The 23,247-nt window shown below is 42.8% G+C and overlaps 1 protein-coding gene across 2 annotated transcripts; it reads right to left on the bottom strand.

Moving 5' to 3' along the window:
• Positions 1-17: 17 nt before the first annotated feature.
• Positions 18-22,642, bottom strand: TBC1D9B (TBC1 domain family member 9B). 2 transcript variants are annotated; one of them, XM_055813214.1, is made up of 22 exons: positions 22,413-22,642; positions 19,815-19,925; positions 16,675-16,793; positions 14,984-15,212; positions 14,101-14,359; positions 13,244-13,451; positions 12,899-13,111; positions 12,588-12,749; positions 11,831-11,981; positions 11,214-11,428; positions 10,357-10,474; positions 9,354-9,639; positions 8,559-8,688; positions 8,008-8,106; positions 7,104-7,172; positions 6,065-6,305; positions 5,647-5,712; positions 5,421-5,492; positions 4,952-5,002; positions 3,809-3,856; positions 3,252-3,358; positions 18-2,478 (listed from the first exon to the last, which is right to left on the bottom strand). In XM_055813214.1, exons 1-22 carry the CDS (start codon positions 22,528-22,530, stop codon positions 1,786-1,788), a joined length of 3,765 nt encoding a protein of 1,254 aa, XP_055669189.1. In that variant the 5' UTR covers positions 22,531-22,642; the 3' UTR covers positions 18-1,785. The 2 variants fall into 2 exon arrangements, with proteins under 2 accessions (XP_055669189.1, XP_055669191.1); XM_055813216.1 differs by lacking the exon at positions 4,952-5,002.
• Positions 22,643-23,247: the final 605 nt, after the last annotated feature.

Below are 23,247 nucleotides of genomic sequence, written 5' to 3'. Positions count from 1 at the left end.
ATAAAAGGCAAAGTAGCTTACAGGATTCTGGTTCCTTTATTGAGTACGTGACAGATAAGACAGACAGACAGTGTAAAATCACATGTATTATTTGTACTTTTAAAAAATTACAATAAATTACTGAATAATTAGTAAAAGCAGTTTTACTAATGGCTGCTCTCCAGTGATACAGGACAGAGGAGGCAGAGAAGTATGTACCAGCTGCGAATACATACAGAGAATGTCACAAGGAGGAATTAACACTGAGTAGCACACAAAGTAGTGTTAAATGGGAACATCCACCTGTACGTGTCTTTCCCATCCTTTATATTCCAAACGCCAGCCAAAAGCTGCAGCCAACCTTGCCTTCAGTGCGGGGTCTGCTCTCGCCCAGCAGCAGCTCTCCCCAGCCCTGCGAGGCAGATGCCTGCGTACTGAGATGAATTTATCTGTAGAACAGCATTAATTCTCCTCCCTTGGAGTGCACACCTTGCTACCAGAAGGCTAACTCTTTAGTTTCTTCTGGTCTTAATTGATTAAAAAAAGCATTAACTCAGTCTCCCAGTTATTTTATCTCTAACTGGAAAGAGATCTAGTCTGTTGAGGTTTCCCATAATGGGCTGATGGCAGAGGGCTGCACTATGAATTCTTCCTCTTCAGGTACAAATGCCCTTTGATGTATAGCAGTTTCTAAAAGCACATCCATTGCTAGACTCTTTGTACAGGAGATGTTCAGAAAGGACACACTGAGCAGCTGCAGGTGGCACAATGCTCCTGTACATCTTCTGGCCCAAGCATTTGTGAGGGCTGATGGATCAGAGTATTTGTAGGGGTCCTCCTAAAAACTGGACCCATCACTAGCTAGTAAAAACAGAGTTAGCAGGGAACAATGAATGTTTTCTGTACCGATGGGGAAAGTCCAGCAGACCAGTGTGTCACTGCCCTGTAACGCTGAGGCTGATTCACTGACTTCTCATCTAGGAACTTGTTCCCTCGTTACAACTGTCATGAGCCCACTGACTGACTTAATATTCTTCTGCACTGAAGTCAAGGAGCTTGTGGCTTCCCGGACAAACGAAAAACAAGGGTTTTCAAAGAGTTAGAAAAGCAAATGCTAGAAAACCAGGCTTGTCTGAAAACTCCTGAATGCTGAAGGAGACAGTGATCATACACTATGAAAATGCCAAATCACATCTGAAATAAACCAGCAGATCCGAGGAACGTCTGTGTTTAGAACTTAGGGTGCTGGGGGCAGTGGGGCACATTTGCATTATAGCTGCTGAGTCACAGAACAGCACTGAAGAACTTACAAGACTATTTATAGGCCAGGGTCCTACAGGACTTGACTACACTGCATTAGCTCTCAGATTGGCAGCCAGAGGTGAACATGGTTTCAAGCCAGGCTGCATCTGCCGTGCAAGTTACTCGGAAACCTGCAGCAAACAAGGAAGGGCAGGCAAGGAGCGGTTACTGTCTGAAACAGAACTTCATTAAAATAAAAGATAGCAAAAGGCAGACATGCATAATTTATGCTGGTAATTCTATATGTCAGGGGCTATTAGGCTCTAATGGCTCTTGAGAATGTAAATCTAATTCTGTCAGCCAGAGTAGCCAAAGAAGCACCTACAAAAAACAGTCGCTGTCAGAAGCCCCTTATCAATTGGAATCTATTGTAATTGTGTAGTTACTGGTCTCTGATTAAACAACAATAACAAAAAAATCCCCAACACAAAATACCGAACCATCCTGCCATCTGCCACATTATCTCCGTTTTATCTCCCAAAGACAATTCCTGCTTTTTTGAGTTCACCCTGACACGGAGGAAAGTTCATAGTCACTGGATGAACTGAACTGCCTCTCTACTTTCTTCTGATCTTTGATCTTTTGGAGAATGTCGACCTTTTTCTCAAAGTAGTTTACAAGGGCTGTTTCCGTCAGCATGGAAGCTAAGATCTGCTCAAAGGAGATAGACCAGTCAGTATCAATGGTACTACCATACCTGGCAGCTGCACTGCTGCCTTCACAGCCAACCAGGACCGTGTCATCTGCAATGTCTTCACACTGCAAGGAGCCTGTGCTGACCATGGAGTAGGAAGACATGGACATATCATCTTTGGTTTCATCATCTGATAGCAGCTGTAAAGGAGAGCCTGGTCCTTCCGCTGACGAATCTCCTAAGGTTTGGTTCTCCTGCTGTGCTTTTTCAGGCTGAACATCTCCACAGGTTTTGTCCTCATGGTCAGCTTGGGGTTGCTGCTCCACTGCTGAATTCTGACTGTGTTCAGATGTTGGTGACTCCTCTTCACTCACAGGATCTTGGGTATTGTTTGCTCTGCAGTCCTCAGACTTCCTCATGGGCTTGTTGGAGAATTTTTTTCCAACTTCCCCAATTCGCAGAAGAAGACTGGCTACAGTGGCAATTGCATGGTACAGCTCTTGCTCCACGGGGTCCTCGCTGAACATGTTGTATAGAGTCTTGCATAACTCTATGAATTGTTCCTTCAAAAGACAAAGACCAAAAAAATCATACTTCAGGCTGAAAAAACTTGACAGCGCACCATCTTGACTGACTCCTTGTTTATTTGCCTCCCCACCAAGTAAGTGGCAACTTACTGTACTGATTCAGAACAGTTCAATACAGGCAAACGTTTCTCTCTCTGCTGTAGCAGCTAAATTGAGACATGACTAGCAATTTAATAGCGGTGGGGTTTTTTTGCTGACAGATGAACAGAGTACTCACACACTCACATCTGAGAAAACATAAAGTTTTACTTCTGTCCTGCTACACTTTTGTGGTCAGCTTCTAAGCATTTCCAAACTGGTTTAAGCAGCACCCATCAAGGAAATTAGAGACAGAAAAGATCACACCAGTCATCAGACTCTCATTGCTGTAACCACATTCTTCACTCTCCACCAAGCAGCTGTAACTCGAGGCAATGCAAAACCAAAAAAGCCAGACAGGTTTATGCAACCGATGCCATATTTGAAACATACTGCTTGGGAGGGAAAACACAGATTGCAGTTCTTATAGGAAAAACTGGTCTGGAGGCAGAGAGAATCAAATACCTTTGGTGGAAACAAAGCAGTTTGTCCATGTCCACCGAGGAAGTCAACACAAATGTGTGGAGTTAAGAGGCTTCTAAAGCTCACCAGAACAGCAGGGCAATCTACAGGCAAGGACTGAGTATGCTGGCAAAATGGCTGCACGTACTGCTGAATTCCCCACTAAGCTGCCAGTTGTCTAACTGGAAACCTTCACGTTCATTTCTTACCTGACTCATTTTGGGGAGATCTTTAATGGTTTCTTTCTTGGACTCTTTTTCCTTGGCCCACATTCTTAGGTAGTATCTATAGTCCTGTGGACTGGTACCTTTCTCCTCTGCAAGGCAACAAGAAGCTGCTAGTGTCAGGTGGTTAACTGTTTCAGACTTAAGAAGTGAATGGAACGCTGTGCCAGCAAAAATCATGCTGGAAGCAGGTTTTATTGACAGTTCAGGAATGCATCTACCAGGAAGGCTGTACCATTTTCTCCTGGTTTATCTGATCCAGTTCAGTAAAGCAAATATTTTAACACTGCTGCCTTGGTCTGACTTCTCATAAATAACTCTGAGTTGACAACTTAACAAACATGATGTACAAATGTTACGATCTTGGTATGTAAGAGTTAGAGCAGTAAGGCATGAGAGATTTACTTCCCAGCTTGCATCCCACTTTACCTCTGTCCTTGAGGGACACTTTGAAAGGTCTCCTTGATACAGCAATGGATGACGAACAGTTTATAATATGAGACAGACAAGACTAGAATGTCGTCTATTGATGATGAAATTACCTTTTTCTGGACCATTCTCATTTCTCCTTCCTTTATCATCTTGGGTTTCTAAAAAATTATGGAATTATAGAAGAATGATTAATAGCTGATTTTCAGCAATATAATACATAAAGAACATAAGACAACTCAAAATACACAAATTGAAATCATACAAGAATATATTTAACAGAAGTTCAATCTCAACACTCCCACATCATGTTTGGAGGAGTGAACAGAACAGGATGGAAGCAAGAGGCTGGTGGGATGAACCGGATAAAGCGCCACACTGAAAAGTGGGTTGAAGAGCTGAGATAGAGGGCAGAACTCTTAAAAGAAAGGGTGAAACACAGATATGAAAGACAGCTAAGCAACGTGATGGCTTAAAAACAAAGAAGTTCTGTTATCCAAAGCAAGATAATGAATGGAAAAAACCCCAAACCAGTACTGAGCAGATGTATGACTAATACCTACACTCACCATTATTCACTGACTGAACTAACACTTTAGGAGTTATTTGTAGAGCCTAACTTCATGAACTTAGCTCCTGGTTCCCTATATTGTCACTAGACTAAAAGGGAAGTCCTGGCTCAACTCAGACTGTTAAAGTTAGCCACCCAGCACCAAACAGCACAATCATGCCTTGTAGTTTTTCACTCAGATTTTTCTTTGAGCATTATTACGTTTTGGTAAACATTTAACGCAACTGGCATACTTTGATTTCCTGTTTGATAATCCCCCAAATTGCATTTTAAGAAATGCAGTAAATGAGTCTATACTAACAGTTTTATAATTCAATGGCATGCATCCTTATTCCTTTAAATTAGAAGACTGTGGAGTAGGTACAGGTATCACCTACCCAGGCCAGCAGGCCTAGCATCCCTCACACTCTACTCTGGGTGTATTTTCTGCCTGCCGGTTTCTGGTGGTGAAATAAATTCCACTGAAAGAAGCCAGACAAAACCTACTTTGACCAAGGTTGAAACTCAATAGGCAGAATATATTGAAAGATACCTAATTACTTATAGCACTTTATTCATAGTGGGAGTGTCATGAGAGAGGAGCAGCAGCAACAACTTCAGAGTATTTAAAAGAGCACAGTGGTGCTGGCAGATGATATCAGCATTATAGCCATGCTCAATGCATGCACATAATCCATGGACTGACCTTGAGACTCACAGTGCAGGCAGAAATCCAGCTCTGAGACAAAAGGAGATACTTGAGCAGCAGAAAAAGGGGTTGAAGGGACAGTATCCCAGATAAAACAGAAGAAAAGGCCAGGCACAGACAGACAAAGAGAAGGAAACAAAAACAGGAAGAAAGACAATGAGACTTGCATGAAAACCCTAAATCATGGTGGGAGACAGGGGCTGGGTAAAAGCACACTGCTCCTCCTCGGCAGTCTACGAATATGCTTCAGAGCATGCTGTGTCCTGGATGAAATGGGCACTGAGGAGTTTAAGCTCCAAACCTCTTTCCCATCATGCAACAAAGACAGCGAACTCCAACACACTGGCAATCTTAACATACTGCCACCATGAGACCATGTCTTGTACAAAATCACTATTCACAGCACGTGGATTTATGCTGCAATTCCTGCCCAAACTGAGAGGTAAAGGCAGCAGTGTTGCATTACCTTCTGTTGTAACATCCTCTGTGAAGTAACTTGTGGCCTCCAAGGCAGACTCTGTCTCCTCTGGATTCAGAGCTGTATTTACAGAGAAGGAAATGTTAGGATTTCTAAGCTAACTGAACAGCAGTATCACTCACTTCATTACCAAAATCCACGAGGCATCCCTTTTGATTTGCATGTCGGAACAACCCGTGCTCAATCATAGCAGTATATAGAAGCTATCACTCACCAGGAGGCAGATGCAGTTTGTAGAGTACTTTGAGTTTTTCAGTGAGGTCACCGTGGTACATCCCACCTGTGAAGAAAAAAAAGGTTAAGAAAAATAACACTTAGGATAAAGAACCATCCTCTGCTCACAGACTTGGAACAGAACGAGTTCACATGCAATGAGGAAACATTAATTGCACAAAGCCCTGCGCAGAAGCAGTAAAGAAATCCAGAGCAAAGCTGCATCTTGTTGGTTTCCCAAAATGGGAAACTGCCTAGCAGCAAAAAGGCATCTTTTGTTCTGCCTGAGGCTTCCTGAAAGGCTGCCAACCCTCCCCTCATGACAGTGCAACCACCACTATCTCCTTTTAGTTCCCTGCTTGGAAAAAGACAGAAACACTTTACTGCAATATTCCATCATCTCTGAAAACACCACTTACTCATCCCTGTCACAAACTCCTTGAAGTTAATGAGAGAATCCCTGTTCTCATCCAGGAGCCGGAACAAACGCCCTGCTAGCACAGGCGTATGTGCGCCACAGGACCAGGGGGTCAAACTGATGAACAGCTCTTTGAACTGCTCCACATCTATGCGATACTGCTCCAGGTAGGGTAAACTCTGATCTCGGCGGGCAGCTGCAGCACGATTATTTCCCCAGTAACAGCTCATCAGATACTTTGCCTTTGGAGGGAAAGGATTAACAGGTCAGATTATACTACACTACAACAGCCCACGAGTGGAGACGGTTATAGCTCAAGAATAGCATCGAGTAAGCAAAGAGGAGACATTTCAGGACACAGTTTATCTCCCCCATTATTCCGAGCGTTACTTCACTACAAAATAACACAAAATGAAGGAAGAGACAGGGATTTCACAAAAAGCACTTTGAAGTGAAAAATACAAAAAACATGACTTCAGGTTTGAACAAAATGACAGTCAGGCTTTACTGCAAAGGCAACATACAGCTTTTCCAATTAAGCCTCTCTGAGCCTACAGCACAGTGCAACTCAGTTCACAGTGACTTTGGTAAGTGTAGTTGGGTAATAACACTGTTATAAAAATACATACAGTGACAAATAGAGGCAAAGTACTTAAGTAATTTTGTTACAATTACAGATCAAGTCAATGGCAAACCTGAGAATGAAAACTGAGGTACAGTCAATTCTAGCTCCCCATTTGCAATGCTATGCGACATTCCTTTCTATTGACTCCACAATCTCTTTCTGAATAAGAATGGTTAAAATATGTGTTTGAAAATCATTTCAAATATCATTTGAACGTGTTTTGGCCATCTTTGAGCAAGGGGAATCAATCAGATAGTAATAAGGCCAGTCTTACTGGCACCTTGTTAACAGAATGACACATCTGTTTCTGACAGGCTGGATCAAGAATCAAAGCAAAGTTACTGGTTCCCTTCCAACTTATTTTGGTATTTCTTCTCTCTGTGTCAGAACATTCTTCCTCACTCTAATTTCTTACCTTGAACACTACATACAGCTCTTCTAGTTCTTCAATAGAGAAACCAATGTCACCAGACACAGCTCGGACCTACAGTTAGGGAGAAAACAGAGTGAACAATTTGCTTCAAAGCTAGGAATAATTAAATACAACTCACTGAAAAATCTGTGTAACAGAAAAAAACAAGTGCAAGGGGATACAACACAGGATGGGAGGGAAAACATAACCATTCTAATACCTTCTATTGCTATGGATTACAGGTCAGGAAGACAGTTTCTGGTCAAGCAGAAACTGCTGACATTTTGCGCAGCTAGAAAAAATTGCTGCGCTTACTTCTTGTTTGTGCAGATCTGACCCTGCAAGACTGTGTTGCCCCTCCCTCTTGTTTTTATCTTCAGATGTTTGACTCAGATACATTGAAAAACAACAGTGAAAGAAGCATGTGGATGAGGTTCTCCACGTAGGACATGGAAAATAAATGCAATAGATAGAGATACTCCCCTTTGGCCATGAACCTTTCTGTAAAATTCCCTAATGTGCTAGCATATTTCCTAAATGGCAGGAAAACAATTACCTGCTAGCTACTCTTCCTCAAAGATTCCAGGCAAGCAGTAAAACAGACAGCGCTAGGCAGTGGAGGCTATTACAAGGCCTACAAGTAGTTTTTATCTCCTTCCACGCCAAATATCTAATTCAATCATGTCCTAAGCACTTCAACCCATTTTATTAGACTAACTAGAACCATGTGAAGAAGAAAACTGAAAATCCATTATTCCAGCCAGTAAATCCAGTTTTCACAGGAACTGCAATTCTTCAAGTCACTCAAAACTGGGTCTGCTACAGCACAAATGTTCTAGATGCTCACAGCAAAACACATTCCATCAATACACCATTTGGTAGCTCATTCAATATGGGAGTCACATACCACACTCTTCTTGGCTGTATCCTCCAGAGACTGGATCACTTTCAGCCTTTGTTTAAAACGCATTTGTTCAATGTCATCTGCCTTCAGATTGCTAAATTTCTACAAGAAAGGAAGCAGACCAGGTCAACATCATCTCCTAAAGAAAGAATAATCCCTGTTCAATTACATGTTCTTTAAGAAGCATACTATCCCCTCAGAGATGATCTAAAATCCCTAGAAGCTTTTTACAAGCAACAAGAAGATGAGAAAAAAGTTGAGCTCTATTCCCTATTCACCCCTGTCCTGCAAAAGAAGTCATGCAGAATTCATGAGAAACCCAGCATCAGAGGTTTCTAAAGAACAGCTGAAAATGCATCTGTCAGGACTGACAGAAATACAGATCTGCTACAGCCAACAGCGTTAGGCTCTACTCATACCAAGCAGGTGGATTAGTGGCTTGAGCCTGCACTCAAGCACATCAAGCTATGAACACTATTCAGTATAAAACAATGTATAAAACTGGATGTTAGTCGACAAAAATCTCTTGGGCAAAAACTAAGCCAGAATCTTACCTCATAGGATGTTTTGATGAGTTCAAAGATATCGATTTCAAGTGGCGGGTCATCTCCACTCGTCAATAAGGCATGCAAGTGGGGAATAGGGGGAGAGACACTCTGTCTGTTAACTACATTGTCCAAATACCTGTGGGGAAAAAACAGAACAGATGCAAGACTCCAGGATTAGTGTCTAGGCAAAGAAATAATACCCTAAACACATCATTCCCAACTTCTTTGTATCACTGATTTAAATATGTAGGAAAATCTAATTTTTCTCAGCTAAGGTACAATCCTACCCTCAATGTACCTGAAGTAAAGTTGACTTTCCCCCTGGTTTTGGGGGTATTTACTCTTTTTAAAGGGGGCTTCTAGTCGTAAGCTGAAGATCTTACTGCATATAGAAGAGATTCACATTTCAAACAAGAAAACCTTACATTTAAGAGACCTGGGAGATACTTGCTTGGAAAAGTTTTATATTTCTAGAAGGCAATACCTGCCAGGATTTGTTAACAGTAGATCAGAATTCTTCTGTGAATTTCAGACAAACAACTCTTTGGAATTCAAATTCAAACTGAGATGCAAGAATGCATTATGCTGCAAAGCAATTAATTCCAGAAATACAGGATTCCTCCACACTTGAGCCAAAAATTAATTTCAGCTGTTGTAGAAAGCAATAGCAAACCTCTCTGGAGCTCACTTTTCATGCTAGTGTTACCTGTGACCTGCTATGTAATGGAATTAGGTAGGAAGAGATGATGACTAAAAGGGTACCATTACTATTCAGTTATAAATAAGAACAACAAATGGTACCTGCCCAGAATAGTCATAGCTTCACCTTCATCACAGCACTGCAACAACTTCTCCATGTTGGCATCAAGTATGGCCAATGACACCTGCAAGATAAACTTGATTCCCTCATAGAAGAAACAGTCAACAATGACCACGGCACTCTCAAAGGGCATAACACTGAGAAAGAGAGTGAGAAACCAGGAAAGAGATATGGTGGAAATCACTCCTAAGTCCTGCATCTTTTCTGACAGCTGTGGAAGATACTCTCGTGTAAGCTCCTCAAAGATGCCTTGGTCCACCAATGCACCTGGGGAAACAAACAAAACCAACGGTAGAACTCAAATTGGTGGTATTATGGTACTATACTGAAGCTGATCAATTACTTAAACAAAATAGTGCGAGTTCACTTTGACTTCATATAAGTCTCTTAACATGAGAACTGAAATTAACACATTTATTTAGATTTGTTCCCTGTTCTCAATAAAACCAACACCTTTAGATAGAAACTATTCCAACATTGCAGAGCATGCAGAAACAGAATCTCTCATTGATGTATACAGTTTCCCTGAAAGGAGGGGTGGAGGATTACTGGTGTTATGATATTTACATCAAACTATACTCTTTTACACAGACCAACTTTAAAAGCCCATGAAGCGGTGCTTTCACTAACCTTTCCTGGGAGCCTATTCCAAAGATTTAATACATCATTCAGATGGGTAAAAAATAACCCAATAATTTTCTTCTAGATATGCCTCCTTATTGCTAAGGGTCCCTCCTGCTACCAATTTTTAGTGACTTCATCTTCCTTGTTACTACAAGGTAGTACTACTACCTTGGTAGTCTGTAGTGTCTCTTCCTATGTCTCCATCACACACCTGCAACTTTAAAGGGAACAGGGTTGTGCTTCATCATCTTTAAAATGCATCACATTTAATTCATTCTGAACAACAGAATGTTCCTGAGACATGCTGGCGCAACTGTAGCTGAAAATCCAGGCTCCAGCATGAACTTGACAAAGACTCACCCACTACTCTTGTGTTGTAGTAATCTGGCAACATCCTCTCACATAAAGCCACTAGGAGCCAGAAAGCCTCTTCCTCATTGCAGTACAGCAACAGCACTGATGTAACAATGTTCATGGCCTACAAGCCAGCAGAGTCATATACACAGAGAAGAAAAACATGAAGATGTTCATGAAAGCTCTGTCATTACAGACCAGCTAAACTTAAAAAGCTTGAATACAACAAAACTGTCCCCAAGAGTCACATTTGTTTCCAGCTGTTACTAGTATCTGAGTCAATAGATGATCTTGAGCCGATTTACCTTCCTGTTTTGGTTTCTCTGTTTGTGAGGCAGCAAATTATACAACTACTTTTTTTTCAAGCACTTTCATTCAATGTGACTAAGTATAATTTTCAAAGTTTTCATAGAAAGCTTTGTAACAGTTTAGTCATAACAGAGCAACATGAGATCCTCCAATACCAGAGCAATACACAAAATGAATCTGAATTTCCACTGAGCTGTTTTCACAAACCAGCAACTGGCTCAATTTTCATGACACTGCCCATATGCATTACCACTTATTTAATTGCTCTTTTTAATGAAACCAGAAGATGGTTTTGTTGAACTAGGAAAACCTCTAGCAGGAAAACTAGCAACAGACTCTGTTATTACACCTAACAGAAATGTGCCGTCTATTTAAATGCTGCATCCAAAGGATAGGTAAGAGATCTTGCAACAAAACCACTTCTTTCTTACTCTCACGCCACCACATGGACAGCATGAAGGAAAAGCTCAAAACCGAACAAAAAAAAATGCAGGAAAAGCCAAGTCAATCATGGTCACTGTGTAGGACTAACAAGCCTCAGAGTTCTTCCTTACCTGACAGTACCCAATTGTTGGATTTCTGAATGCATAAGCTGTTAAGACCCTCCGGAGGGCAGCAATTCCCAGCTCATTCTGGAAGGCAGGATGTTCTGGCATAGAACGGTGCAGATCTCTCTCAATTTCCTCTGTAGCAAGATTGTACTTTCCCATTGACTTTTCCACAAGATCTGCATAGTAACCAGGATGAGTCACCATCTCATTCCAAGCCCCTGTAATGACAAACACTGCTTCACCTCTTGAGCTCTGGAATACAGATTTCATGCCCACAGTTTCCGAGACGAGGCAGCCAGGAAGCACTACATGAACTCATCAACTACAAACAGATATGAAAGTACAGTAACAAACTCATTGTTAAATCATCATGTTAAGAGTTTATGTACCAACACTGAAACCCAGACAAAGGAGGCCAAAGAGCTACCGTGCTCATGAAGAAAGTCATCTCAGCAATGCAATCACTTTTTTGCAAAGCATTTTTAGCAAAACCATCCATTCATGTGGAGTTAACCTGTAATTAATTTCTTCAGAAACAAGCTAAGATTTATACCTTTTCCTTTGAGATGTGCAGAAAGCTTATTCCTGCTACCTGTCAAATATCCGGCACAACATCCTACCTGAGAAAAGGAGCCACAGCTCTCCACGAAGATTCTCTGGTATTCCTTTTTGCACCAGCTCCCTAGTCCTGGCAGTGCGATACATACACATCCCTCGCCCATATTCAAAGAAATGAATGTTCCAAGACTCTTCCTTCATCTTCTCCTTTGCCTTCACAGGAACAAATATGGCCATTTTAGGAGATTAATGCATTTTTATGTTTGTAGGAAAGGTAATTTCTGGGTATACTGAGGCCTGTGCTTCACAAGAGGAATGCATTGTGACATGTAAAGCCTTTCTCCTCCCTGCTGAATGAAAGGGTGTTCGCTAATCTACACTGTTCTGAATCAGTTCTGACCTTGCTTAAAGTCATTACAACACTAACGTGGGCTGTGCAACAGCATTACACTGTGCAAACCTCCACATAAATGGAAGCAGAACCATGGCCTATGATGATTAATTAGCATGCAGATACCAGTTCTCTGCTTTCTTGATCTGAAGAAAAAGTAGTTCTTCCCAGACATGAATTTACATCCCAGAAGCACGTAACACTAATTTCTCAGTCTCTCCTCCAGTATCTCAGATACCTCAGTGCTGGTAAAGCAAGCTGATGGTCAGGTTACATCTATGCAGCACTATCACTGTGACAGACACAGCAGTGACACTGCAGGACTGATGAGGGATAAAATGCATCTTCAGCCCTAGAGCAGGACAGCAAATTTGCAACCTACTGCAAGCTACTTAGACTCACTTGTTTTAGGTTAAAATAGTATTTACCCCTTTGGGTCCCAAGAGCTCCTCGGAATTTCTTCTGAAGAGTTTGAGTAGTCCCTGTGAGGCTGTTGGCACTTCCCCCGCACAGAAGTTGACAGGTCGACAGCTGAGAGCAGGCGTGGGGCTAACTGCAAGCGGGCTGCTGGAAGGCAACTCTGGAACCTCCTGAACAACAGAACATAAAGCATCTGAGATCAGGCAGCCTCCCTGCTCTGCTAACTGCCTAACAAAGAGACAGCACTTGCTGGCAATGAACACTGTTAACATAACTCTGAGAAGCTGGCAAATGCTCCTCCCAGCTATTTCCTTAGTACCTCGGAACCAGGATCGGCCAAATTCCACTTCCATTCTCTGTCGCTGCCACATGGTTTCTTGGATGGCGTTCTTTGCAAGAAGTCAGAGATTCTCTGTACCAAGAAATCCCGGTCTTTCAGATTGGCAAAGAAGAAGGTCATTTTACTTTTAGTGCTGATGGACAGAGGGCTGGGCAAGACACTGGAACTATCTGCTTTCTCAACTATTGTCACCTAGAAAACAAAGACAAGGGCCATTTGGATCTAGCAGATTCTCCATTATCTGTAAAGCACCACATACAAGACAGAACCACACAAAAGACAAGAAAGGTCTGTAGCCTTATTATATGGCAAAAAAATCCCCACCTCCCTGAGTGGAATGATGAGATGACAGGCCTCCTCTGCCTTGCTGGCAAAACAGATGTAATTGTTGGAAACAAACATCTGGCCAGGAATATGCATCTTGTTGAATGGTGTCCACAAGGTACAATCTGTATGTCCATCCAGGCATTCATCCTTGGGCAGCCGGAAAGTGGCACGGTAGCACTCGTTTTTGGCTCGAGCATCCAGGTCTCTGGAGAAAAGTAAAGAGTAGTCCCCAGAGGTTTTTTCTCACTTGAAAACCCCATTCAAATACTAATCTTAAGTGTTCATTGCAATCATAACCTTCAGACTGTGCTGCGTATTCTAAGTATTCATTTCTCTAACTGAGATGCCACCCCTTATCTGACTCCTCTTTCAGCCTTCAGACATACTTCACTGACAAGGTATGTCCTGCAATACAAGATAAAATATGCAAGTGCATCTGTGAGACTTAAATGTTACATCAGATTCTAAAACTGCAGAGAACAGTCCCCAGCCAAAGGTTTTATTACAATACAAATGTATATTACTTTCTGTAAATGTTCAACTTCATACAAAGAGGCTGATGTAATTTTCTTCTTTCACTATTTTTTTAAAACGAGATTTTCAACAGTTTCTAGTTGAAAATTCCTTCTGACTAGTGCCTACTCATGCCTGAGAAAGACATGAGGTGTGTGTGTATTCAGTTCCAATTTGGGATGGAGAAAAAAAGAATAGCGAGAGGGCTAATGACTGAAATAAGTGATGCAGCCCCTAGAGTGAGAAAACCCCAGTGGCACCAAAGAGCTACACAGTAATGCAGATTTATTATTACAAACCCCTATCATCTTTTTTCTCTTCTCACTGCTGGAAACATATACCTCTTTAGTGCAGAGATGTTCTTAAGAGGCTTCCTGGGCTTTGGGAGGGACTTGTCCTGTAGGAAGCTCTCATTATCCAACAGCTGCCGCATAGCAATATTAGCCAACTGCTCCATCAGCTTGAATGTCTCGTTGATGTTGAGAAACATGGAAAAATAAAGTTCACTGTCCCTTGTGCTTACTTTAATGCACTCAGGGAACAGCAGTGTAGCATTTTTTTCTAGCTGGGTTACATCCACCCACTGGATCACCAGTGTAACTGAGGGAGAAAAATTCAGAAAAACCTACTATTACAATTTGAGGCAGAACAACGAACTATCAGAAATGAAGCTCAAATAGCCAGTAAGCTCTCAGTGTAGCAGCATTTTTCCCCTCTTACACATGGACAATTCTTTTCCTCATACATTTACTGGCTCTCCAAAAATACTTGGAAATAATCTTTGGGAATAACTAGACTAGAAATAATGCAGTTCCAAAAGGTCTCTCTCTCATCCAGTAAATGCTTTCAAGTACAATTACTCAAGTTTTCATTCCTTCCAGCTTTAGACTCGGGAGCTGAAGCTTTGTAAATACTGGGTCCTGGCAGTAGCTCCAAACAAAATGCACCAAGGTAAAAATAAAAATATTGCTTAGTTCTCTAATACAATTTAAGTAAAGCTTCAGGTGTACTTGTACAACTTGAGAAGTGATTCGGAACTCAGGCATTCAGTCTAAACATCACTGAAGTGCCTGTAACTGCAAGGACTGATCTATGCATTATGCTAGAGCTCAAAGGATTGCTAAAAGGAAAAAAAACCTGTAAGATTAAAAAAAAGTTCACACACAAGATCATTTGCAATCAAAAAGAAATGGCAGAAAAACAACTAGAAGGCTTGTAACTCACCCTCTTTGCCCAGCAGAAAGGAGTAGAAACAGAGGTGATTGACAGTGAGGTACAGCCAACCCTGCCTGGGCACGCGCCCCTTCCAATAGCTGCAGGAATAGTAATTGACCAACTTCTCCACCTCAGGCATCCCAAACTGCTTCCGCATCTTCACTTCAGCCTCTTTGAATTTACCTGGATCTTCCTCACTCTGGGGCTGCTCATTCTTGTTCTCTTCAGCAATAATTCCCTGAAAGGACACAGAATCATAGAATTGTTTAGGCTGGAAAAGACCTTTAAGATCATCAGGTTGGAAAAGACCTTTAAGGTCAAGTCCAACTGTTAACACAACACTGCCAAGCCTACCACTAAACCCATGTCCCAAAGTGCCACATCTACACATTTTTTAAATACCTCCAGGGATGGTGACTCCACCACCTCCCTGGGCAGCCTCTTCCAGTGCTTCACAACCCCTCTGGTGAAGAACTTTTTCCTAACATCCAACCTAAACCTCCCCTGGGGCAATCTGAGGCCATTTCCTCTCGTCCTATCACTTGTTACCTGGGAAAACAGCCCAACACCCACTTCACTACAACCTCCTTTCAGGTAGTTGTAGAGAGTGACAAGGTGTCCCCTGAACCTCCTTTTCTCCAGGCTAAACACCCCCAGTTCCCTCAGCTGCTCATGAGAAGAGAAAAAGAAGAAGCAGAAGGGAACATGCCTGCTGACAGACATAATACACAGCAAAGCCACAGCAGCAGTCCGGCAGAGAAACAAGAAATACAACACAGCATTATTATTTCTCACCACATTAGAGAAATAGTAAAGACATGCAGGAAGAGCAGTCAGATAGTCTAGGATCTGGGATCTGCTCCCAAAGCATTCATGTTTAACATCTGACTGAGTTTCTTACGGCTGGCCTGGTAACACTTTGAACACCCTGCAGAAGAACTGAAGCCTATTTTCACTTGCATACATGTTTCTTCAACAGGAAGAAGATAATCTGCCAGGAAGGGCAGAATTTTACAGTCTGTCAGATCTTGACTGGCCAGAAGGAAAAACAAATGACCACGACCTCTCTCACACAGACACACACAGACAATACAAAGAGTCTGACAGGAGTACTGAAAAAGCTCAATTGCTGATGTTCAATAAAAACCTGTATTTCTAAGTTTCTACTCTGGAGAATCTGTGGGCTGGGACTCTGAAGTGTGGTACCTGCTCAATAAGCAGAGACACCTGTCCGACTCAGAAGTCAGTGGAAGTTGGGGTGCAGCTCCTTTACAACCTAGATGCCTTTTAGCCCACTGTGGCAGGGCAAGTACATTGCTAGCAAACTAGAATTCTCCCATATTTGTTGCCAGATGAACCCTCACTAAACAGTCTTTCTGCATCAAAGGTATAATTGGCAAGGATTTTGAAAATGTATTGTATTTTAATTAGTAGGAGGATCCTAAGCAGGCTGTTCCTTCAGATCTACTGCTTGTAACCTTTTCCCCTCCAAATATATTTGTCCAGTGTTATGACTGTAGCATGATGCTGGTAATACTGTATGCATTCCATGGCAAATTCAAATGCATGTGTCTGAAACGGGACCAGAGAGAACTTTTGCAATGGAGCTCTTGCTGCCTCCCTTGGGTAAAAAATTCTTACAACCACCTCCCCCTTCTTTCGCAGGATCTGGAAGTCCTTCAGGGAAACATGTCGCTTACATGTATCTTGCCCTTGACAAAGGTGGTGATATCTTCTTCATTATCAAAGATGGACAGAGTCTGCAGTAAGTTATTCTCCAACCATTCCCAATGCTTTGTGATCTCTTTACGAGATGATCCTAATTCAAGGGGTGAAAGATGATGGGAAGAGAAAAGAAAAAAGAAATTAGGACAAGGTCTTTTATCATCCTGGTTCACAGCAGGAAACTAATCATTATGAAACAATGGTCAGGACAAATCAAACACACCAACTGCATACACGTCAAGGGTATTTCACGTACAACAATGTATTATGTTCCTAATGAAATGTCTCCACTGCCACCAAGGATCATCAGCACACTATCAACAGATCATCTTACTTGCCAGTGCACACTAAACACAGCTTTTTTTCCCCAGACAAAAAGCATTCTTATGTTCCAGGCAAGAAGTACTTTTTAAATTCCTGGTATTTGAGAACACAAAAAAAAAAAAAAGGAAAAAAAAAGCAAAAACCCCCCCCCAACAACACTTTCAGAAGAACCCCGAAATTTCAGAACAACTGAACTTTTTACACTTACAAAGAGGTTCCATTACCCATGGGCAATGGTCAGTAGAGTGCACAAAATTCCAAAACAAAAAGCAACCAAAATATTAACGTAAGTTCTTTGCTTTCTTAAATAAAAAATGTCTCAGCAAACTTTCTATCAGTTAGTTGTCTTTAACCATACAGTCTACAGCAGTTCACAAAAGATAAGGTTCACTGTATAACAATTTAAAGAACCTTCCTATAGAAATTTGCCTTAGCTAGTTGCCATTAATTAAGATTTGTATTTACTGCAAGATTTCCTCCTCTCTATTGATAGCTATCACTACACTCTCTAGCAGACAGATAAACAATGCAGAAGAAATATTAAAAAAAAATCAATTTTATTTTAATAAGGTAAGAAACACTGTTAAATGCAGACAAAAAGAGATCTGTTTAAATGCAAGTCAAAGCTATTTGCAAGTTTCTCTTTGCCAAGTTCCAGTAGATTTATATTTTGAGGTTTCATACCAAAGCAGTGGGATATCCAAAAATGTTAGCAGCATGCCTCCCTCTACTCAAGTTCTCTGCGAGTAGGTTGGACCCCTCTGTGTGGTTAATGATGGAAAAGAAGAAAGCAGCAAACAACAGAAGCAGCTCCCTAAAGCTATTGCTCTACCTGACTTAATTTTTTAGAAGGCAACTTCAGCAATGAAATGTATTTGTAGCTGGACACCTAACCACAAAACCCAATGCCAGCTAATCCGTGGTTTCATAAGAAAAAAACCCTCCAGGACGTGAAACCAAAACACTAGAAGCAAGTAAGCTGTCTTGTCTCAAAGGACTGCAGGGCTGTAAATTTCAGTTTGTGTGTACAGCCCCAATGGATTAGGTAACAAATATTTTTTCTTTTGCCTCTGTGTATAAGTTTACTTGACAACTACACTAGCCATCTGACAATGTTTTTAAAGGATAAATGATTGAGTAATACAAAATGGCTTATTTTAAGGGCACAGAATTATCAATTATAGGATGCTTCAGTTGTGGAAAAAACCCACAGATCCAGCAACAATGGCAGGGCAATAAACTCTGCATTCTGTTTTGTATTATGAGCTGCATCTCACATCTAGTGACAGCAGACAAATTGCTAAAATAAGCCAGGCCACAATAACTGACATTTTTCTAAGAACAATGTTAGGACGACATACATGAAGAAGTAAAAATCTGTAATTCCTACGAAGAGAGTTATAAGAACAAAGTGCTGACAGGCTGAAGCTGTGCATGACCAGAATGCTGCCCGCTAGTATCTACACACGATAAATTGCAAATAAAAGATATGCATTTTTCAACTAGAGAGCCCTATACATTTTATAACTTTAAGTGAATGACAGTACTCTTACTTTGACAATAAAATCAGAACCAGATATGATTACAAAAATACTGTGGTCGAAGGCAATATATTTACTCCAGCATAATTTATCAAACTCCATTCAGCTGTTATATAGCCCACCTCATTTTACCATCCTGCATCACTTAAAAGTAATTGAGATATAGAGAATATCAACTAAAACACTCCCAAAATTGTGCAAAATAACTCACTCACTGAGTGTCAAGATACTATAAAATTTCAGATTTACACCATATAGCCACTAAATATTCTGCTTTTCCCTATGCAGTTTCTGGCCTGTCATCTTGTTTTTCTGTCTTTCTTCCTCTCTGCCTCCACCTTCCTCACAAGGGAAACTGAGTTTCTGTGAAACACAGCAACTTCTACACTCCTCCTCTGCAGAACTTAAGTAGTTCTTCAAGGGAGGATACTGTGTTTGTTGCCAGGGGAGAAGACAGGACCAGGGAAAGCAAGACACGAACATCTGTGGGCTTAGCAAATGATTACTTCATGCTCATATTTTATGTCTCAACCACAAAGTGAGAAGTGAAGATTCTTACTATAAACGAAGTCAGTCTTACAAATATGTCTGAAGTTATTTTCTTTTTAGTAACCAGTAGGACCTAAAACCTTAATCAAAATTCACCAGCAGCTATTAGAAGGTTGTACCATGATATCCTAACATAGCAGTTACATTTCTCAAATAGAAGAGGTCAAGGATTCTTGATGTTTTAAAAAAATGTTATTGTAATATATTTTATGGATATAGTATACCTATACATCTATTATGGGCTAGAAATAGCAGAAAAAAATAAATTGGATCAAGACAGTAAAGAGATTCCTCAAAGAGCATTTGGTGCTTCGAACAACGTTACATGTTTCCATCTTGTACCATGTTCTTGGTAAGCAGGTTTTGGCACAACACTCATCATCCCACAGCAATCTTACCACGGTTTTATTCTCTGAACAATGTCACTATGATCTTGCAAACAGATACACCTTGGAAGAAAGAAAATTCATAACACCTGCAGAAACAGAAGCTTTTACAGAGCCTTAAGTTCCTAAACTATACTTTAAACAACACTGAGAAGTTTTGTCATTTCTGACATCTTCCACTACCCCACCAGAAGCTCTGGAAAGTTTCCTGAGCAGTCACAGAATACTCCTATGTGGGGTTTCTCATCATCTGAACTAAAACCCCAATAGAATAACACAAATCCAGCCCCCGACAAGAGTCACATCAATACATACCGCACGCCACTGCCCAATACACTTGAGAGTCCTGAGTCTGGTGCAGAATACGGTATGGGGCAACCCTGGCACTGGAATCCAAAACCACATCTAATGTTCCCACAAGAAGGCCTAGGAGGCAAAAAGAGAGAAATTAAAACAATGCAATACCAAGAAGAATTGGGTTAAGTAAAAATAAAGGATCAACACTACAGAAAAATGCCAATATACGTATTACGTACACTGTGATGGAAGAGCAATGACACTCGGTCAAGAAAACGAAGACATACATCCAGTCACTGCAGGCAAACTACCTACAAACCAACTACAGCCAATCCCACAGGCAATGGATAAAGTTTAGATGGCAATTAAATGTCTACTAAACCTCATTATAATCCTCTATCTTCCTAGGAGAATTCTCCAACAGAAGTGAGATGCATTTTCCTCTCTGGGGTTTCTATTGCTAATAGTGATTTCTAAGTCTACTAAACTAAAACACAGAAGAGTTTTCAATGTTGTATCTTTCAGCATCAACTATGCAAACAGTAGGTAAGATAACTCATCCAAAATGGAATCAAATAGCTCTAGAAAAACTGGTACTCACAGGTCTCAGTGATGTTTCTAGAAGTACTTCAATTAAAGAAAGAAAGAAGGCATAGAATCAAAAATTTTTGTAATAGAGAAGTCAAAATATTTTTACGTGACGTTAAACAAAAAAGCAGGCACTTCCAAAATAAATGCTGACAGGCTTTGTAAAGCAAATCCATTTATTTCAATTAAGTCTGTTCACTAGATGAATAAAATATTTAAGATGATACTTTGCTTTGTTTAGTCTAGGTAACATACTATTAGCATCTTTAAGGCAAATTAATTTTGCAACAACCTCACCATTAAAAATTTTCTAACATTACAACCTGGAGAGGAGCGTGGTTGCTCCTCTGGATCACTGGGAGGCCCAGGCTCAATTCCCTATGGTTTGGGTAAGTCTAAGCAAACTGTACCCATCCATATCTCATTCATTATCATGATACACACTACTTCCTCCCCTTTATCTCTCTTGGCTATCCAAAAGCAAGTAACAGATCAGGAATAGACCACTGACTATACTCCAAGGGAAACACCATCCATAAAGCTCATCTGGTAATCCTTAAAACATACACATATGTACCCTGCACAGCAGGATCTCAGTTTTGGCTCCAGGTTTCTTGTGTACAGTTTTAGGCAGAATACTAATTAAAAAGTCATTTTGAACACTTCCTGTAATAATACTGAACGTGTTAGATATCGACATATGGACTGGTAACAAGACACGTTTAAGAACCTGAGTATGACAGCAACTTAAAACACCTTTCCAGCTTGGCTGAGTATCTACATTCTAACTCTAAAATGTCAACTTGCAGTTGTGCAGCTCCTTAAAGAGGACACGTGGCTTCTAACACCTAGGAGCTCTGAAGAAGAATCTCCCACTGAGTTAAACGAGCTCAAGAAGTAAACTGGCTCAAAGCATCAACCATTTAATAATAGGTGTTTAAATGTTGCCAGAATGGCACCAGGTGTCACTTCTTTTTGTAAAAACATGGGAAATTCCGTCGTACAATTACGTATCTACATGACAAATGCTACGAGTTACGTTACATAAAACAAGAGTAATTCAGAATGATTTGGAACATTGTGAAAAGATGAAATATGCTAAGCATGTTTATCAGCTGCGTAATTTCTGTACTTAAGTCTATTTGGTTAATAGGGCTAATGCATGAAACTGGCTGCACGTAATTCTCAACTGTAAAAAGCACATTTCTGTTATTCACATAACTGTAAGCATTTTGCACAGACATGGGGTATTTTAAAAGTGAGGGCATTTTTTGTTGTTGTTAGCATCATGCCTTGGTGATGGTTACATTATTTTAACTGTTTGTGTCACCACACATGGCTATCGGGCACATGGACACAGGGCAGGTTTTAGTGGGCTGCACCCACAGAACTTCACCCTCGGCCCAGCGCAATTTTTATATTAATTCAAAACTACATCTTACTTTCATCCTCTAAACCTTGGAAAACCCACACAGACACACAAACAATAGAAAGAAAACACCTCGATAATTCATGGCAAGGTAATGACCAAGAAGCCATTTTTGAGAAGGAAAGATGCTCCCAGCGCCCCGCCCCCCCCGCCCCGCTAGTCACTGGCCCTGGCCACCAGCACCCCTCCCCGCCGTGCCAGGCGCTGCAGGGCCCGGCCGGGGGGCAGCAGGCGCGGCCACCGCCCCCCAGGGCCTCCAGCGGCCGGGCGCCGACGGCGGGGGCTCTCCGGGGGCCACACACAGCGGGGAGAGGCCCGGGGCGAGGCGGAACGGGCCCAGCGCGGCCGGCGGGGCCCTCACCTCCCCCCGCCGCCCCCAGCCCCAGCCCCGCCGCCCCGAGGCGGGCAGCTCCCGCCCCGCCCTCCGGGACCCGCGCCGCGGCCCTGGGGCGGCCCCGCAGCCCCCTCCCCCGGCCGGGCCGGGCCCTGCGGGGACACGGCAGCGCGGCAGGAGCACCCCCCGGCCGCTGCCCGCGCAGCGCCGGCCCCGAGGCGGCCGGGCCAGGCCGGAGCCTCCCCTCAGCCCCGCCGCGCCTCACCCGTGAGGCCGCCCCCTTTGCCGTGTCCCCGCCGGCGCTGGAGCAAGAAGAAGGGGTTGGCCCGCTCCGTGACCCACAGCGCGCCGGCCAGCAGCACCTCCTCGGGCCCCAGCCACATCGCGGCGGGGCCGCCGCGGCGGAGCGCTCGGCGGGGCTGGGCTCGGCCCGGCCGGAGCGGGCAGGCGGCGCGGGGGGAGCGGCCGGGCCGCGCCGGCGGGTCACGGGGCCGCGCCGCGACCGGCGGCCACGGCGCCCTCTAGCGGCCCGGCTCCCTCACTGCGGCGGGGCGGCGCCGGCTGCCGCCGTGGCGCGGGAGGGTGGGCCGCGGCCCCGCAGCGGAGGGGTTGCGGGTTCGAGCCCCGCTCCCCGGGGTGCGGCGCGTGCCACCTCCTCGGTGGGCAGTTGGGGTTCACCTCCGGGCCCTGCAGAGCGGGTCCCCTCCGCTGCCTCTCGGTGGCACTGCACTGAAAAGACCTTTGCCAGGGCGGCTTGAGTTTGACGGGAGCAATGGGCTTATATAGTAAAATATCAGGCAAATGAGAAGCCTTCCTGTGCAGCCCTGTGGGACCAGCTGAAGCTGCCATTAAGATCGTTTATTTAAACGCTCCCTCTCGTCGTACACGCAGTAATTGATTGGCGGTGAGCTCCCGGTGCCGCTTTGCAGAGGGCTGCAGCCTCCCCCAAACTGCTGCCCCCGCTGCTGCCCTCACCTGCAGCCCCGCGCACCGTGGACACGTCCAGCTCTCCTGCCAGGCTGGCAATACCTTCCCCTCCCCTCTGGGGAGATGGAAATCCATTTTCCATGTGCCCTTTCTGCTGCAAAGCACATGCCCCT

This window comes from Falco peregrinus, chromosome 8 (genome assembly GCF_023634155.1).
Source record: "Falco peregrinus isolate bFalPer1 chromosome 8, bFalPer1.pri, whole genome shotgun sequence".
Lineage (NCBI taxonomy): Eukaryota > Metazoa > Chordata > Aves > Falconiformes > Falconidae > Falco > Falco peregrinus.
Note: the sequence above shows the minus strand (reverse complement) of the source record. Positions and strands in the feature narration are given on the sequence as shown.

Coding starts and splice junctions, on each gene's coding strand:
- TBC1D9B (XM_055813214.1), bottom strand. CDS start 22,530: ATGTGGCTGGGGCCCGAGGAGGTGCTGCTGGCCGGCGCGCTGTGGGTC. Junction 7,173..8,007: donor ATACAGCCAAGAAGAGTGTG/GTATGTGACTCC, acceptor CCCTAACTGTAG/GTCCGAGCTGTGTCTGGTGA. Junction 5,003..5,420: donor AGAGGATGTTACAACAGAAG/GTAATGCAACAC, acceptor CTGCTGCTCAAG/TATCTCCTTTTGTCTCAGAG.